The sequence below is a fragment of the Pongo abelii genome, chromosome 5 (assembly GCF_028885655.2).
Source record: "Pongo abelii isolate AG06213 chromosome 5, NHGRI_mPonAbe1-v2.0_pri, whole genome shotgun sequence".
Classification (NCBI taxonomy): Eukaryota; Metazoa; Chordata; class Mammalia; order Primates; family Hominidae; genus Pongo; species Pongo abelii.
The window spans coordinates 5242995-5262103 of NC_071990.2; the positions used below are offsets into that span (position 1 = coordinate 5242995).

Sequence of the window (19109 nt, forward strand, 5' to 3'; positions counted from 1 at the left end):
TTCCTTCTAGATGTCTTTTCCCCTGACTTCTGTGCTGTGGCACCCTTTACGTCCCCTCTGTCTTATTCCTTACAGCCCCTTCCCTTAAATATGATAAGTTCCAAGTATTCGTCTATCTTTTGCTCACTTCTATCTTGCTCTTAGCCTCCCATGGATTCTTATATGTGCTTGTGATATTAACTCTTACGTCTATGCAAATTACCTCCAAGGTCTACATTTCCGGGACTAATGTCTTACCTCATTTCCAAACTATAATATAACTCGAATTGCCTTACAGAAATTGTAATGTGGCTGTCTCATTCATACTGAACTTCCGTTTGTCCAAATCTCTTTCCCTCTACAAAAGATGATCTGAACAAACAACAAAAATCCATTCTGACTTCTCTGTGTCAGTGAATGACTTTATTAGTTCATCCGTTACCCGATCTCTAGAAATCTCTGGGTCACTTTTAACCCTGAATTCAGCTCATCTTATCTGTTACACACTGGGCAATGAGTTAATTAGCTGATGAGCATGATCTAGTATAATCTTTTCATTATGAGATACGTATTATTTTTCTCTGTTTTACAGATGAGGACCTTGAGGGCCAGAAGGGTCAAATAACGTTTCTAAGGATGATACATGGCACCTAAGAGATCAACTTAGGATCAAACCAATGTTGGTATCTCTGCGAAGTCTGGCCTGTTGCCCATTATATTGTATTTTCTCTTCTTATAGTTGGTCTGATTGTTTCTTTTGTACCAGTGCTAACATACTTCACGTCCACATTTGTATTCTTGCTCCTTTTTTGTGACTTTATAATCTACATATATTTGTGACTAGGAAGATTTTATTAATAGTGTAGAAAAATTTTTCAGTAGGTTAAGCTAAAACAGGGCTCAGCAAACTCTTTCTATAACAGACCAGAGAGTGAGTATTTAGGCTTTGTGAGCCACACAATCTCTATAGCAGCTATTCAATCTTACCTTAATAGCAAGAAAGCCACTGCAGATGATAAATCAACAAATGGTTGCTGCTGTGTTCCAACAAACTTTATTTGTAAAAGCAGACTATGGGCAAGGCACGATGGCTTATGCCTGTAATCCCAGCACTTTGGGAGGCTGAGGTGGGCAGCTCACTTGAGGCAGGAGTTTGAGACCAGCCTGGGCAACATGGCGAAACCTCATCTCTACAAAAAATACAAAAGTTAGCCGGGCGTAGTGGCTTGCACCTGTAGTCCTAGCTATCTCTGGGGCAGAGAGCCACTGGAGCCTGAGACAGGAGGATCACTTGAGTCTGGGAGGTTGATGCCCCAGTAAGCCATGATCATCCCACTGCACTCCAGCCTGGGTGACAGAGTGAGACCCTGTCTCAGAAACAAACAAAAAAAAAGCCAAAGCCAAAAAAAAAAAAAAACCCAAACAGACGACTGTGGGCAGATTTGGCCCTTGAGTCTGTAAATACTTATTTCATTTTTACCATCTAAGCTAATGTGTTTTATTGGATTTACTTATTCATGCATTTATTTATGTATTTAAAAACACATTGATGTATAATCTCAATTAGATAAAATAGAAGTTAAGGGAGGTCCTTGCAGAGATACCATTTGAACTTAACAATCTTGGACCTTTGATTGAGAAGTATACTTTTTTTTTTTTTTTTTTTTTTAATGAGGCAGAGTCTCACTCTGTCACCAAAGCTGGAGTGCAGTGGTGCGATCCTGGCTCACTGAAGCCTGAACTCCTGGGCTCATGCAGTCCTCCTGCCTTAGCTCCCCAGTAGCTGGGACTGCAGGTGTGTGCCACCATACCCGGCTAATTTATTAAATAATTTTTTTTGCTTTTTTTTGTAGAGGCAGGGTCTTGTCATGTTGCCAAGGCTGCTCTCGAACTCCTGGGCCCAGGTGATCCTTTCGCCATGGCCTTCCAGAGTGTTAGGATCATAGGCGTGAGCCACCACACCCTACTGAGGAATGCACTTGACCCCTGGACAGTGTGAGGGCTTTGGGGGCACTGATTACCCTCCCTCAGTCAGTTGAAAATTCCCATATACCTTTTGACTTCCCCCAACTTAACTACTAATTGTTAACTGGAGGCTTTACTGATAAACAATTGATTAACACATATTTTATATGTTATAGGCATTATATACTGTATTACAATAAACTAGAGAAAAGAAAATGTTATTAAGAAAATCATGAGGAAAGAAAATGTATTTACTATTTATTAAGTGGAAGTAGATCATCCTAAAGATCTTTATTCTTATCTTCATGTTGAGTAGGCTGAGGAGGAAGAGGAGGGGTTGGTCTTGCCTTCTCAGGGGTGCCAGAGGTAGAAGAGATAGAGGAGGCAGAAGGGGAGGCAGGAAGGGCAGGCACACTCAGTGTAACTGTTATTGAAAAGAATCTGCATTTAAGTGGATCTGCATGTTGTTGGAGGGTCAGCTATATTTGAATTGCCAAGAATTCTGAACTGCATCTCATGGCTAGCTAGGCATATGAATTTATGCTAGTTCTATGATCTTTTTGAGCTTTATATTCTTTGTTGGTAAAGTGGTACGAACAATACCTACATCACAGAACTGTTGAAGGGATGAAATGGAAGAACAATGTATTAATAGAAGTATGAATGTTGTTGGTCTTATCCTCCTGGGTCTCTTATGTATTTCCAGATGATATATTTCTTATAGAGAAATTCGATAGAGGTGGAAGGAAAGGAAGTCACTTCTCAGAGAGAAGTGGGAAGGCTCTCCTAGTCATCCATCTCTCTCTGTTAGAGATGGTAACAGAAAGGACAGATACTTTTCTGCGTGGGGTGATGACAGTGGAGAATGTAAGCAGGGCTGAGCAGATAGATAGAAGGCCTGAAAACGAGGGCAAGAACCTCAAACTTTCATCGGCAAGCTGGGGATTGCATGAGGAGAGCAAGGAAGGGACACGAGGCTGGGGCACATCCCTGGGAATGGAACCCAAGTGTGGGTTTGGATGTGTGAAGAGCTGGAAACTGGGAAGGAAAAGCATCGACAGCAGCCCACAAATAACTGGATCAGAAGCACCTTTCCCAGAACAATTCTGAACTTTGTCTAACACATATGCCTTTGGGAGGAAGAAAGGCTTTCTTGTGTTTTGGCAAGGATGCTGAGCTAGGTAGCTAATAACCTAACAGTTTGATTTTGTGCTAAGATGTGTAAGGCTGCATATGCATATTTAAAATTCATATCCACTGCAGTGACAAGTCACTGAACACTAGATGGGAAGACATTTCAGTTGAAGCTCAGCCAAAAGCCCTTTTGAAACAACTCTGACAAAATAACGCCATAAGTGAATAAAACCAGAGAGTTCCTGGGTATCTTTGAAAATGTCTTCCATGATGACAGTCTCAGACAAAGGTGCTGTGCACAGCTTCCGAGAAGCAATCACACACAAGCACAGCCATTCAACTTGCAGCTAGATTTCCTCAGTTCCAATTTGGAGTCAGGTGGATTGTGTTGTCCAGGGATAGACTGTGCTTTTGATAGTGACTTGGAACAATGTAATTCTCTCCTAATGCAGCTTCATATCATGAAGTTGTATATTTTCTTGGTATGATTGCACGGCCCTTGAAGTAAAACAGCCACATAGTTGTATGCTTTAAAATAGCCTGATAGGGAAGAATTCCACATTTTAGAAGATGGATTTTTATAATATAAGTTTGTGAACATAAATTATTTGTGAACATTGGGATGTGACATCTCAAGACTCTCGTTATTGGGCTCCCTGAGTGAGTTTAAAACTGGCTTCTGTGGGAGTGGGAAGAAGACACTGTGTGAGTGGTCCACGGCCCTGTGTGGTTGTCTTATTGAAATCTTCCACTACCTTAGAGTTTCACCAGTTATACTTAGGTCCTTCTCACCTCATCCGTGACTTGAACCGCCTATGCTAGATGACAGCTGAGGTGACTTTCAGCTGTAAAGTTTGGTGATTTTATTAAATTCTAGGCATTTTATTTACTTAAAAATCGAGGTCAGTGCTCTGCCTTCTGGCTGCTCTGTTACTCTTCCCCAACAAGTTTAGTCTTGTTTCTGGTTAATTGTGGGTGTGTAGTAGAAATTTGCCCTTTTGCCAAAGGTGTAATTGAGAGGATGCCACAAAGGTATTAAGTTTAAGTGACATGACCAGATGTGAGAAGATTTGCATTTACAGCTGTCCATTGATATAGTCTATCACCTTGTACAACATTTCCTGATATTTTCTATTATATTTTTAAAATATTAAAGTTAACCACAATCTAAAGTGGTGTATTTTATTTAAAACTTTAAAAAAAAATTAGTAATGTCACTTTCTGATCTAGTGAAGTAATCCAGAAGTTATGCTATGTCAAAGATAAAGAGAACTCTGTAGTTATGAGGATGATCGGCAGAAGTGTGAAGGAAGGCTCTTAAATCTCTTCTCTTCCACTCTCCTTCGGAAGCCTCTATCTAATCATTTGCTTACTTTATTAATGGAACCCTTAATAGGGTCCAATTAGGTTCTGTATTTTAGGGTATCCCTCTAAAGTTTTTTGGTTCTGTAATATACAGATTGTCACATTCAAAGTTTTTTTCCACATCACGAATTCAGGACACAGTAACATAATAAATGAGGTTTTCTACAAAGCCAAGGATCTGAATGACAACTAGAGATTAGGGATCTAAAAGTGACTTCCAAGAATCTTTTGATTAAGTGCATTAAGTATCATGCGTCTGTCAGATTTCTTTAATTGGCTCTTTCAGCTATGTGGAGGTGTAGTGGGGGAAACATGCCAGTAGGACAAGAGGGAGCTGGTGGGAGACGCAAAGAACACACTTGCTTTCCACAGAGTGACACCTGACTTGTGCTTTGCCTGTGTGCTCTTTCCAGAACCTGTGAGAAGTTTCTACAATGGTGGGCTCAGCTCTCAGGAGAGGTGCCCATGCATATGTCTACCTGGTGAGTAAGGCCAGTCACATCTCCAGGGGCCATCAGCACCAGGCCTGGGGATCGAGGCCTGCTGCAGCAGAGCGTGCCGCCCAAAGAGCTCCAGGCAGTGTGGTGGAGCTGCTGGGCAAATCCTACCCTCAGGACGACCACAGCAACCTCACCCGGAAGGTCCTCACCAGAGTTGGCAGGAACCTGCACAACCAGCAGCATCACCCTCTGTGGCTGATCAAGGAGAGGGTGAAGGAGCACTTCTACAAGAAGTATGTGGGCCGCTTCGGGACCCCGTTGTTCTCAGTCTACGACAACCTTTCTCCAGTGGTCACGACCTGGCAGAACTTTGACAGCCTGCTCATCCCAGCTGACCACCCCAGCAGGAAGAAGGGGGACAACTATTACCTGAATCGGACTCACATGCTGAGAGCGCACACGTCTGCACACCAGTGGGACTTGCTGCACGCGGGGCTGGATGCCTTCCTGGTGGTGGGTGATGTCTACAGGCGTGACCAGATCGACTCCCAGCACTACCCTATTTTCCACCAGCTGGAGGCTGTGCGGCTCTTCTCCAAGCATGAGGTGAGTCTTGAGACGTTTCTCATCGCTGAAGGATGTCATAGACGTTTTATGTTGAGGTCACTAACATTTAGCTTGATGAGACCAGTATAGTCATCCTTGCTTGCCTTATTTTGCCTTAGTGAATCATCCATACTTAATGACATCTTGTGTATAGGTGTGCCTCAGTATTTTTTGACTGCTTTGTTGTGTTAGTAACTACAGAAATTGATAAGCCTTAGTTTTCAGCTGTCTGTCCTTATCCTTTCTCTCAATACTGACCCGCCTTTCTCTGGGTTACTTCTTATGAATGGAGAATAGTCTGTGGCTCAAATTCACCTTTAATCCAGGATGGCTGAAGGTGCAACACGGAAACCTGTGGTCAGGTCATTCTTAGTTCTGTTAGGAGAAGTAAATTATGTTTTCTTACTGTTAGAGAGAAATGAATTTCTTAGGTACCTTAGGGGCCTGATGATTTATTGGCTTGGGCTGTAAACTGTGTCTTGTCCCCAGGCACTTTCCTCACCCTTGCTGGCTTTGCATGTTGCTGTGAGATGTCTTAATTGCTGCTGTTCTTGAAACATATGTTAGGTAGATGCATGGAGCCTTTTCCCAACTCCTTGCGTCTGTTAGATGTTATCCTAATATGTTGTGTGCATCTTTTTTTTGTTGTTTTTCGTTTTTTTGCAAATTATGAAATCCCTAAAAGCTTGATTCCATTTCCTAAAAACTTGACATACCACTTGTCCCTCACTCATGTTTTAAAAACCATCTCTGTTTTTATATAAGAAACAAATGCGTTAAACTAAGCACAGGGTGTATTTCATTTTACTTCCTTAGCAATGTCCTTTCCAGACATGTTCATTGGAACAGGAGGAATTATTATTGTCACAAAACTCTCTCCTGCCAATGTAAGCTAAATGAGTTATTAATATGAAAACAAATAGTATAGCATCCTTAGGCCAATAGGTAACCATTGTTTTGTTGTATTCTATAAGTCATATAGCAGGAGATACCTGAACAGGATTGCCCTCCCCTTCTCTCCTTTTTCTTTCTGTTTACCTCTGGATGTGCTATTCCTTTGTGACTCTGTGATAATACAGTAATAGCTTAGCCTTACACAAAAAGGCCATCCATGCTGGATCTCAGGGGATCTTAAATGAGCATTCTCACTACTTGGAATAGCTGACTATTTTCCAAGTTAGGAAACATAATGATTAATAAGGATATAGATTTATTAGGGAACTAATATGAGATGAACAAAGACAGGTCAAAATCTGGGAAATATGACCAAGTGATAGAATGTCATTTAAAATTAATGTACAAGAGGAGCTGTGATGCCAGTAATCTGACGTCCAGGTCACAGTAGCAGACAGGTGCTCAGCCCAGCTTACCTCATTAAAGAAATAAGAAAGGACTGTGTGCACTGATTTGTAAGCCTGCATGCCATGAAAGAGGCAATGAAGGCCGCCAGGCACTTCTAGCATTTTAATGGAGGGAAAATCAGGGCTGCTACAGAAGATGGGAAGTAGGAAGTGGATAGGAAATTAGCCTTCACCTTGTTTCATATTTGTTTTGAGTCCAGTCCAATTTGGTAATTAGCACAAATTACTAATCTAAACTGATAATGCTACTGTATATTCTGCGTATAGTTAAAAAATTATGCTCACGTGTATGTATGTATCTAATCTTCTTATATAAGGTGCATCTGTGTTCATTGCTTCATTTACTCCTCTTAATAAAAACCTCGCAAGGTAGATCATTTTGACTTCAGCCATGAGGAATGAGGTCCCGAAAGGTTTAGTGACTTACCCAAAGTTGCTGAAGCAGTTAGTAACATGACTAAAACTGGAACTCAGCTCTTCTGAATTCATTGCCTATTTTTCTGTATTCTGCTTTTTTTCATGACACTCCTTTGTATGTGGGACCTGCTTATGACCCACAGGGGAGTTTTGATTCCAAGAATGCTATGGAGAGTGGAGTCAGAAGGTTGTGATGTTTTCTGAATTCCTAACCTCAACTAAAGTGTTGGTACTAACTCTGACCTAGTCTTAACTCTAAACAAAATGTTTTTTCGTCTTTCAGTTTATTCTCCTATGAATAGGATTTTTAGAGTTGTAATAATGTTACAGAGACAATTTTAAACATTTTATTGTTATCTTTTAAGGTATTTTTGTTGTTTAATCTTTGTAATTATTACTTTCATCAGTATAACGTGTATTTCAGCAAGAAGAAAAGTAAATACAGAGGTGCAGGGTAAAAAAACAATGATAAATATAGAAATGGATGAATCACAGTGATCTATACACTTAGCTATTAATTGTGAAAAAAACCTTTTGTATTTTGAAAAATAGTAAAATGAAAACTCTAGTGAACAGTAATAAATCGGGAGGAGTAATCAATAGATATTGAAAGTCTGCTAGGGCTCTTGTCATATTTGGGGATAGGATAAAATTACTGAGTAACTTCAGACTTTGTTGGAAAAAAATTTGATTGCAGTACAATGTATACATTGCAAATAGTTGGAGTAGAAAAGGAGGAATGTAGAACATGATCTCAATTTAACAGACAGGAAAAAGGAATGAAAAAAAAAAGTATGGTAAATAGAAACCCCAAATTAAGGATGTAGATATAAGTCCAAATACATCAGTATTTATGAATTTAAATGAGTTAAACTTACTAAAGACACACATTATCAGATTGGATATTTTTCAGTTAGAGAAACCTGAAACAAAACCACACCAAAGGGTGAAAATAAGGGGCAGGAAGAAGAGATAGCAAGCAAATAATTACCAAAAGAAAGTTGGTACAGCAATATTAATATTATGTAAAATAGAATTTATGAAAAAAGTGACAAGCAGTAACAAACAGGGGTAGTTCCTCAGTCAGGAAACTTTATAAATTAAGAATTTTTATGTATTCAACATCATAGGCTTAGTACATAAAGCAAAACTGAAGAATTAAAAGTTAAGTTTGACAAATTTATAACCATGTTAGAAGATTTTAAGTGACCTCAGTCAGAAACCAATGGGTTACGAAGTTAAAATGTGTAAAGATACAGACAGTCTGAAAAGGTGGTTGACAAGCTTGATTTATGTTTATTTTTAAAATTTGGTAGCCATAAACATATATACACACGCATACACAATTATATATGTATATGTGTATAAACAAACATGCAGACCCATGTACACACATGGAGTTTTATATGCAAATGTCAGAAGTGTATAGTCATATGGATTTCTAAAAATTACTTATGCATTACTAATTGACAGTCAAAGTCTAAACAAATGTCAAAGAATCAACAACATAAATAGAACTTTGCCTGCCTGACTTCAATGTAGTTTATGTAGAAAGCAATAAGAAAGTATAATAAAAATGTTCCATATGCTCAGAAATTTAAAAATATACAAGTATAGATTCATGGGTTAAAGAGAAATATTAGCAATAAATTACAAATTACTTTTCACTGACCAGCAATGAAAATACTTTGAACAGCTCAAATGTGGGGAACCATAGTCACTTCATTACAGAGAAACTTGATATTCCCCACCTAAGCCGTAGGATCACTGTTAACAGTAGAAAAACAAAACTGATGGTGTTAGCTAAAAGGGTATTTGTCGTACCTTTAGCTTTAGATATGTTTATTTTAAAAATTGAAAATGGAAATCATCAAATTAAGTGTTCAATTTACGATGCTAAAAATGACTTTATTACAAAAAATGTGGAAGAGAGGTGGGTGTATAGTCTTTGAATATCCCCAAATCTTACCAAATTGATAGAGCAACTAGAATAGCAAAACTGAATACCACAGACAACATCTCCCTAAATCTTCACAAATGCATGGGAAGTCACAACGAACAGCTAGAAGTTCTGCACTGTATCAGAAACAGGTAGTATAGGGACACAGTGGTACTTGAGAGAAAAGGAGAGCTTCCTTAGGAGTCTCTCAGAGAACAAACTTCCCACAATCAGATTTACGGGAGAGACTTCGACTCGAAGTACCAGTATCACTGTTCATCAGTGACTACTAACGTCATCTCTCTAGGAAAACAGTGGATCTCTACCTCACACTAAGTCTTCAAAATAATGTGGGAAGGTGGATTAGACATTAATATAAAGGGACAACCACACTTAACTTGTCTCCTGAAGGAAGGATACAATACCAACTATAGAGTCTCCCCCAAAATGTTGGACTTGAGCTGATTAATTCTCTAGACCCAACTACCATATTCGTAGGATATATTCAGGCTGTGGGAAATTGTGTAGCAGGTCTACTGGAGATGTGATCTGCAGAATGAAATAAATAGAGGACTCAAGAGTAAGTACTAGGAAACGTTTAACCAATGCTAATGGTTTAGAAATGTTTACGCCATTGTATTCAAGCACATTATTAGTGGACTTCTTTTGTTGAACAGTGTGTGGATGGGTTCAAGTGTCCTTAAATACTCTTGGTGCATTGAGTGTGCCCAGTCTATGCAGTAGCAGTAGGCCCATGTATCAATTTGTGATCCATGGGAAATCTAAAACTATTCCTTTGCTATGGCTTGAGAAGCACTGCTCTATGGGATAAAGGACCCAATTTCTTCAAATGATTGCAAGAAAAATAAAAGGGGATGAAAATGATATCCGTTGATTAAAAGAAAGATCAATCAGTCACAATGTGTAGATCCTATCTATTTTTAAAGAAAAAAAACCCATGACATTTGAGACCACTGGAAATTTGAGCACTGACTAACTGAATATTTGAAATTGAGTTCTTTTTTGTTTTTAGTTTTTAGGTGTGATAAATGGTATTGTATTTTTATGAAGTCATTTTCTTTTAGAGATACATATTGAAATACCTAAGGGCAAAATGATCTGATGTCTGCAATGTTCTTCAAAACAATGTGGGAAGGTGGATTAGGCATTTGGAGATGGATGTAAGAGGATTAATACTTGTTAATTATTGAAACTGGGTGTTGGATGCAGAGAAATCATCATCCTTTCTATTTGTGCATATGTTTGAAAATTTCCAAATAAAAGGCTAAGGGAAGAAACTGAAGGAAAACACTGAGATCCGTCAGTCAGTCAAAAACATTGGCTAAATATGTACTGGGATTCAAGACTGTAAGAAGATATCAGACAGTCATGAGATTGTCCCTGCTTTCATGGGGAAGACAACTATTAATATAAAAAAAGAATGCAGGATAAGTTAAAGATAAAAGCATACATTACATGTAATAGAAAACTGAAAGCAGTTAACTCTAAAATTAATAGCCTTTCCTCCATCAGCCTCAGATGATTTTACACAAGTTTTTACCAAATCGTGAATTACTTGTACAATCTGTTTCAGAGCATAGAAAAGAGAGTCCTATCAAGCTCATTTTATGAGGTTAGACATGTTAATATCCCAACTAGATAAGAAAGAAAACTTTTGAAGTTTCATCGTTATGAACATAGATTATTCCTTTCTAATGAACAAATATAGAATTATTAAATGAAATATTTGAAAATTCAATTCATTGATTTATTGTGTCCTACCACATTATTATTGTATATACATTACATTGTACTGTATTAACTGATACACAAGGAGAAAAAGCATGTGATCATCTCAATAGATGTAGAAAAATATTTTGATTGCTTTTAATGTCTCATGACATTAAAAAAGCATTTGATGACATTAATGAGTCATGATAAAAACTTTTAGCAAATTAGAAATAGAAGGAAACTTCTTTGACTTTATAAATGAAATCCATGAAGCTCTTACAGCAAACATAATTAATGGTGAATCATTCTAAACATTTCTATCCAAATTAGCCACAATTCAGGATTCCTTGCTATCACTGTTCATCATTATGTGGAAAATTCTAGCTTATGCAGTAAGCCAGAAAGAGAAATAGAAGGCATAAGCATTGGAAAACATAGATAAAACTGCTCTATTTGTAGGGGATTTGATGGTTTACCTAGAAAAAAATAGAATATACAGATCAACTATTAGAACTTACAAGACAATTCAACAAAGTTGTTGGATTCAAGGACAATATAGAAAAATTAATGTTTTTATCCATAAGAACCAATTATCAAATATAATAACACATTTTATTTGTAGTATCAACTAAAATATTTCAGTACCTAGGTATAAATCTTACATCAGATATTTGAGATATTTATGGATAAAATTATTAAATATTATTAAAAGACATAGAAGAACATAAGGAGAGATTTACCATATTTGTAGATTCATAGATAGGAAAACAATATCATGAAGATGACAATTCATCCAAAATTAGCCTACAAATCCACGCAAATCCAACCAAAATTTTCACTGGATATTTTGGAAAAATTGAGGGACTAATCTTAAAATTTATAGAAAGAGCCCCAGGTATTAAGACTTATACTTGTGTAGTTGCAAAGATAGTTTAGTAATGGCACAAGGTTAATTGGGTAGAGAACGTTGAAACAGCTCTACTTCATATTTGACAACTTATAAAATATAAGTGATATTACATAAGTGGGAGGTGATGGATTCTACATTAATTGTTCTGAGACAATCATCTCTATAGGAAAACAATGGATCTCTACCTCACACTAAATCCATCAAATGGATGGATTAATAATTCATTTGTGAAAAAGAAATCTTTAAAACTTTCAGAAGAAAATATAGGAGATTATCATTTTTACTTTGATAGAATATAATATGGTAAACATGAGAATTCTTGAACAAGAAAAATCCCTAAGGGAAAAAAGTGCTAAAGTTGGCTACATTGTGTTAAAACATCTGCCTAATTAAAGTCTCCATAATCAAAGTTATGAGACATTTCTACATGCTGGGTGGAGATGTTTGCTGTGTTGTCAGACATTTTCCTACTGGATTCTTTTTTTCATCCTGAGACTTTCTTTTACATGATCACTACCCATCTTGTGTCAATCTTTTGACACTGTTCTCTTTTCTGAAAATGCATATAGGTGGTGAGCACACGTGTGTGCTTTTACTATTCTTTAAACATGTCCTACTTGTATACTTTTATGTGTATGATTTATTATATAAGAAGAAGGCACATGACTGGCTGATAAACAAGGACCAGCTTTATCAATAAACAAGCAAATGCAAATTAAAACAACCAAATATTATTTCAAACTCAGCAGATTAGCAAAATTTAATAATCCTCACAATACCAAAGGCCTAGAGGAACCGTCCATCTTCTAGCCTTCTATTGGGAGTGTGTATAGTTACTGCCACTTTGGAGGGTAATTTGGTAGTTTCCAATGAAAACAAAAATTGTATGCTATGTGATTTGGCATTTTTTTCTTTAAGTGTTAAAAAGTCTCAAATACCCATCAAGAGGAGCAAGGGTAAATAAAATGGGCTCTGTTTTTATATTGAATACTTTATAGCAATTAACATAAACGATCTAGAGGTACTTGTGTCAACATGGACGGGTTTTAATGCAATCTTGAGGGAAACAAGTACACCGCAAGTGGTACTAAACTATCATATCTTCTTAAATGGATATTCAGAATACACCCAACAACAAAAACATGCCCGACAATGTGTGGTCTTATGGACTTGCTTATATTCTTTCTCATCTGTCTTTGTCTATTTCTCTTTTTACACACACAAACACAATTTTTCTTTAATCCAGCTAGATAAACATAAAAGTAGATGTGAAAAAATATATAGGAATAATAAACACAAAAATCAAGGTAGTGATTATTTATGATGTGGAAGGAGGGTGAATGAGATCAGGCATTGTATCATTCTTTGCAAACAATGCAATATTTTATAATTTTTAGGAGCATAGAAGGATTTTGAGACTTACATGTTTGAGAACCACTGTTCTACAGCTTCAAAACAAAATATTTACAAAACATTTGAGACATTTAGTTTGCAAAGAATGGTGGATTTCAAGTATTTGACAGGCCCACCAGAGGAAACTGTTACAAATCCTGTGTCTTACAAATCCTGTGTCTATTTAATCTGATTAAAAATATCAATTGAAACATGCATGTGTGGACCAGTGCTCAGAGAGTTCTGTTTTCCCACTCTCCCTGGTGGCACCTTGTCCTGTTTCACCAGATACACACTCGTGTGTGGGCCCTGAGGATGGACAGAGGAGTTGTGTGAGAGACAGGCATTCTGCAGGTTGTTCTCCAGTCTTGGCTGCAGACTCTTTGCCTCCTTATTTTGTCTTCATTCCCCTTTGATAACATCCTCTGGGTCCGTTTCTTCCAGGATTTTTCTGTCACGTACACACATATGCAGGCAATATTTCCTCCTGAATTTAAGATGATTCATAATGAGCCTTCTTTTCTTCCAGATTCTGTCTTCATCATTATTATTTTTTTAAAAATTCTAAATCCCTCTTGTTTTCTTAAGTTTTATATAAGAATGTGTGTATCTGTTTCTTGTCCTTCTTGCTAGTAGTTCTCAAACTTGAATGTATTAACCAGTCTTGGTCCATGACCAAGTTTTTGTTGATTTTACAGGAAAATCAAAAATATAAGAGCAATATACCAATTTTTATAAAGATATATTTATTTATTTTAAAGAGCTCTCCTCTGTTCTAGGATGATTTGCTTGCCACTTTCTTGAGTGTTAAAATGCAATTTCTTATGAAGTGATGGTGATAGTATTTTAAGCATATTCCTGTACTTTGCAAAATAAAGCATTGCCTACCTTATCTTACTCCCTATAATTTTTTGAAATTTTTACCAATCTATGAAATATATAACCTTACACCTTAACAAAGGAAGGCATAATTGTGGAGAAGTTATAAATATTATATAATTAATATATAATTTACAAATATTCACACAGAAACAAAGAGAAATCTTTTTAGAAAAGAGGATGAGTGAAGGTGTACAGAGAAGTAAGCTTTTTATATAATTTTGACCACAACCCGTTACTGGAATGGCCCTTCATCAAGAGGTGTGTGTTCAGTTCATGTACCACCCACCCCTTTAAACATAATCATGCTCATTCGCCATTTCCTCATGGAGGGATTTTAGGAGCGTAGAAGGATTTTGAGACTTACATGTTTGAGAACCACTGTTCTCAAACCACTGTCCTCAACCACTGTGGGTGAGGGGCTCCTTCCACAGAGGGTGCTCCTGCCCTCACGATTCCTTCCCGCTGGAGTGAGGCGCTTCTTTTTGAACACCCCTTTGGCATCCTTTGTGGTTCATCCTTGTCAGAAAAAACCGCTGTCATTTATCATTAGAAAAATCTCACTTTCGCTGCCTTTGATGTTCTCTCCCACTTTCCAGATGGTTCACTGGAACCCTCCTGTTCTTGGGCTTCTCTTTCCAAGCTTCCCCGCCGTTACTCTTGTAGTGAGCCCATGGTAGTCTCTTTATTCCTGCTTTCTGCTCTAAATCGCTTTTCTGTCTTTCAGTGAGTGACAGGGTTTTATTCTCCACTGTGTGTTACTGGGTTTCCTTAATAGCCTCATGTGGAGGGGCTTTGTTGAAGTTATTTTGATTCGGCTTTGACAGATTATAGTCCTCATGTTTCCCTAATCTCTTCTTTAAAATATTTTAGGAAGCATTGTCCCTGTCAAAGACACACTTAAATTCAAACAGCTTTTCCTTTTTAAAATTATTTTTCTCTGCCCACATGTTTACATAGTCCTCTGTCTTGACAGTGAAGTGAGAGACAACTGGTCACAGCGAGGAGTCCATGGATTTGGGAAATACCCCATTATTGGAGGACAAAGCATGATTTGGAGGACTGTTTGGAGAGAGACCCCTTTTTCTGTGGCACAGGGGCTTTTGCAGATAATTAGTCTTTGGCTATGACAAGATGGAAACTATTAGGCTCTTAGTCTGAGACCCATCACTGCCTTGTAGCAATCTTGCCCATGACCCTTACTGGGCTTTCAGCAACTCACTGCCCTGAAATGTTAGTTTGTGTGTGCCTGGTGTCTCCAGCTGGCTAGTCAACTCCTTAAGGGTGCCGCTCTATCTCTTTTTGTGCCTCATCTTTCTAACCCAGGATTCTGCACAGAACAGCAATGTCTCCCTCTTTTTGGGCTGTCAACTTTCACTGCAAAAGATGACGGCTAGCACTGTTAACTGCATGGCAGCTCACCTATCTGCTTGTCTAGTTGGGTATTCTCAGCTATAAGAGCACATGTGTCTGTTAGGGTCCAATTCTCTTACAGAAACCACACAGTAACTTGATCAAGGAAAGGCATAATGTAAAGAATTACAAACTCCAACACAGAACTTGGGTAATCAGGGATTGGCCAGTAAGAGGTAATGAGAGAGTCCAGAAGTATTATCTGTAAGGAGGAGCTGCTACCCCTAGGACTAAGACGGGTGACCCAGAGAAGAGCCCCTTCCTCCTTCCCGCAGCTGTCGCGCACTGAGTGGCTCAGAAGTGGTAGTGGTGCCATGCTGGTGAAATTGCTTGATATCCACGCTCTGGAATTTACCGAACTCTTTCTTGGGTGTGGGGAAAGTTAATTTGGGAGACTTGTCTTGTGAGAAGCACTATGCTCTGAAAATGATCAAATGGGGTACTGAGGGGAGCAGCTGGCCATTGGAGGAGCTGTGTTGCCACCTGCACTGCAGATTTGGGCAAAAGAAGTGCAGGATGCCCAGTAAGAATACCTTCCTTTGCAATGTCCCTCCAGCGACCTCTACTGACAAAGTTTAGCATTTTGCCAGCTGCCAAAGGAAAAATATTTGAAGGACTCAACTCAGTTTTCACAGAGCAGGCAATGAAGGATTGATTGTTTTGTGTAGGTGACAAGTGACAGAGTCAGCTTGCTCCCTTTCCTGAATGTCTAGAAGCCTTTAGGGAGATAGGCTATCATTTATGCAATTACATGAGTTGCTAGGGAAGTCATATTTATGGAGGCAAAATATTTGTTCTTAATTCAAATTTAATATTTCTCAAAACAATTAGGTAAGGGGAAAACCCTCTAGTTATTCGATCTTAGTAGATGGAATACATAGAGAATACAGGATGTTCTCAAGGGTAAAAGCTTGTGCTCCTGAACCAATAATAGCATCCAAAGAAAAACAGATTAATATTCTTTACATCTCATTTCTCTAAGATCTCAGGAAAATTATTGCCATTTACATTCTACATTTGTTGTTGAAGGCTAAGAGGACCTCATTAGGTTTACCAAATCCATGTAATTACAGTAACAGTGTTTTTTTCTACTAGCTGAAGTGATGTGTGAAAATAGCAAAAATATTTTCACAGAGAAATTATGCTCTTTAACAGTAAACTTCACACCTTGCTAGGAACTGCATTTCTCTGCCTGGTGTGTATCATCAAATGCTACTTGTAGGGATGGAGTGGTCTAATTTCACATTTCGAGCTTGGTAGGTGCTGCTGGGCTGTAGGTGAAAGGGAGTTTTCTTTACCAGCCAGCCTCAAAAATGGCTAGCAGCCTGTGCCACTCACATCCTGTTGAATTATATGTCCAGATACCCGAGTCTACTCACAAATGTAAAAGACTACACTCTTGCCATTTGACCAAGAATGCACCCTGTACTAGGTACTTTCATTGTCCTCGTTCCGAGGCTTTGTCCTAAAATCTGCTTTCTGTGTCATCTCCCTGACTCGTCCTGGGATAGGTCTCTGGAAAATTGTAAACTTTTGTTAGTTTAAATGAATTTGAAAGGTAAGATAGTTTTCTTAAACTAGATATATCATCTAAATACAATGTTAGTTTTTAGCTGTATTTTTTAGTTTTTATAGAAACTTTATATAATCTTATATAAGATCAATAGTAGTTCATTATAGCAAATATTTATTTATTTATTTATTTTGAGATGGAGTCTTGCTCTGTCGCCCAGGCTGGAGTGCAGTGGCACGATCTTGGCTCACTGCAAGCTCCGCCTCCCTGGTTCACGCCATTCTTCTGCCTCAGCCTCCTGAGTAGCTGGGACTACAGGCGCCCACCACGACACCCGGCTAATTTTTGTATTTTTAGTAGAGACAAGGTTTCACCGTGTTAGCCAGGATGGTCTCGATCTCCTGACCTCGTGATCTGGCTTCCCTAAGTGCTGGGATTACAGGCATGAGCCACCGTACCCGGCCTATAGCAATGATTTCTAATTTTTTTGTCTTTTCCTATTTGAGAGTCTGATGAGAAATTTGCATACTCCCCAGAAACACACACACACACACACACACACACACACACACACACACACACACACACAGAGAATTTTTTATATAGTTTAAAGGGTTTTGTGGGCTCCTGGATTAGATTATGAAATGTGAAGTCAGGGTCAAGGAGATAGTTTTTGCTTTTAATAGGTAATTCCCAATCTAAGTCTGTAGTAAATTGGAAAAGCTGTTCTGGATTCTTTCAGCAATCCTCTCTCTTTCCACATCTGCCGCTTGCTTTTCTGTAACACTTCTTTTGGGTCACATTGCCATGCTGGGGTTATGTTTGGTGGTAGATTATGTAAGTAGCAACAGAAGTTAGGGTTAAGTTAGCTATAGGAAGGCAGAGAATGCTGCCTAACTTGGGTATGACCAGATGTCAGTTATTAGAATGATTTGAGATTGAGAACCAAGTCAGGAATTCAGAGTCAGAGGCAGTGTAGGAACAGGAGGCTGGGTTGGGTGTGTTGGGGGAAACCAAGGGAAAAGTTGAAAGTCTCTCTCCGAGGGCTGGGAACATTCCTAAGTTGTGGTCATTTCTGAACCAGGAAATACAAAGAGCTGGTTTCTGTTTAGAAAGCTGGTGAGGCGGAGGGATAGCCAAAGAGCAGACTCAGGGACAGTGGGCAGCATGGGTCCTGCGGGGAGCAGATCTTGCCATGCATCTGGTAAACACTGGCCCTTGGAATCTTGTTATGTATTGGACTTTAGATAACGTGTGTGTATTCTTTAAGGTTTATGAGCTATGCTTAAATCAAGCAGAGAAAGATTTACATTTGACAAATGACAAGGAACGCTTTCTCACCATAAAGATTCTGAGTGAGAGAATGAGTTTCAAGGGAACTTGGGTTAACTTTCTCCAGGGTGATGCTTCTTAATATTTTTATGCTATGGATTTCCAGATAAGGTAAAAGACCCCTCAGTTCAGTTACCCCAACTCTTTCATCTTTTTAATGCAAAAGGAACTCAGTGATAGCAATGAGGTGTCATTTGGGAATTTGGTGGTAGGACTATGTAGAATATGTATCCATCTCCTTTGGTAATAGTGGTACCAATGATTTTTATTTAAACTTTAGTGTCTCAAATATAATCTTAAAATCTAGTTGTTAGATATTGATTCTATCATGTCAATTTATATACAGTAAAGTCATCCATAATGATGTACCTAGAGTAACAGTGATTTATTATTAAAAGGCCTTAATAGTATGTGAAGTCTACAACCAACTCAGGCTCCCACTGAAGATCCACTGATAGTTTACTTCTTGGAATCATGGAGACTCCACCTTTTGAAGAATGCTGCGGGGAGTAGAAGCTTCTTTGTTATTATCTGTTTATATTAGTCAGGGTTCTCCAGAGCAACAGAACCAATAGGACATAGCACAGATTTATAATAAAAAGATGGCTCAGGAGGACAAGCGTTACAGTTCGTCTCAGTCTGAAGGTTGGAGAAGCAAAAGAGCTGATGAAGAGTCCGAGTCTGAAGACAGGAGAAGACTGATGTCCCAGCACAGGGATAGTCAAGCAGAGAG

General features: G+C 38.3%; 1 protein-coding gene across 8 annotated transcripts in view; it reads left to right on the forward strand.

Annotated features, from left to right (window-relative positions):
- The window catches only part of FARS2 (phenylalanyl-tRNA synthetase 2, mitochondrial), a 519601-nt gene that overhangs the window by 100701 nt on the left and 399791 nt on the right, over window positions 1-19109 (forward strand). For 6 of the 8 annotated variants that reach the window (XM_054557152.2, XM_024248067.3, XM_054557156.2 and 3 more), the window contains exon 2: window positions 4857-5489. The exons of 1 other annotated variant lie outside the window; for it this stretch is intronic. In XM_054557152.2, coding sequence (XP_054413127.1) covers window positions 4878-5489 — 612 coding nt within the window. In that variant the 5' untranslated portion in view covers window positions 4857-4877. Of the gene's footprint in view, window positions 1-571; window positions 659-4856; window positions 5490-19109 lie in introns of all 8 variants that reach the window. One more of the 8 variants, XM_009241404.4, reaches the window with a different exon arrangement.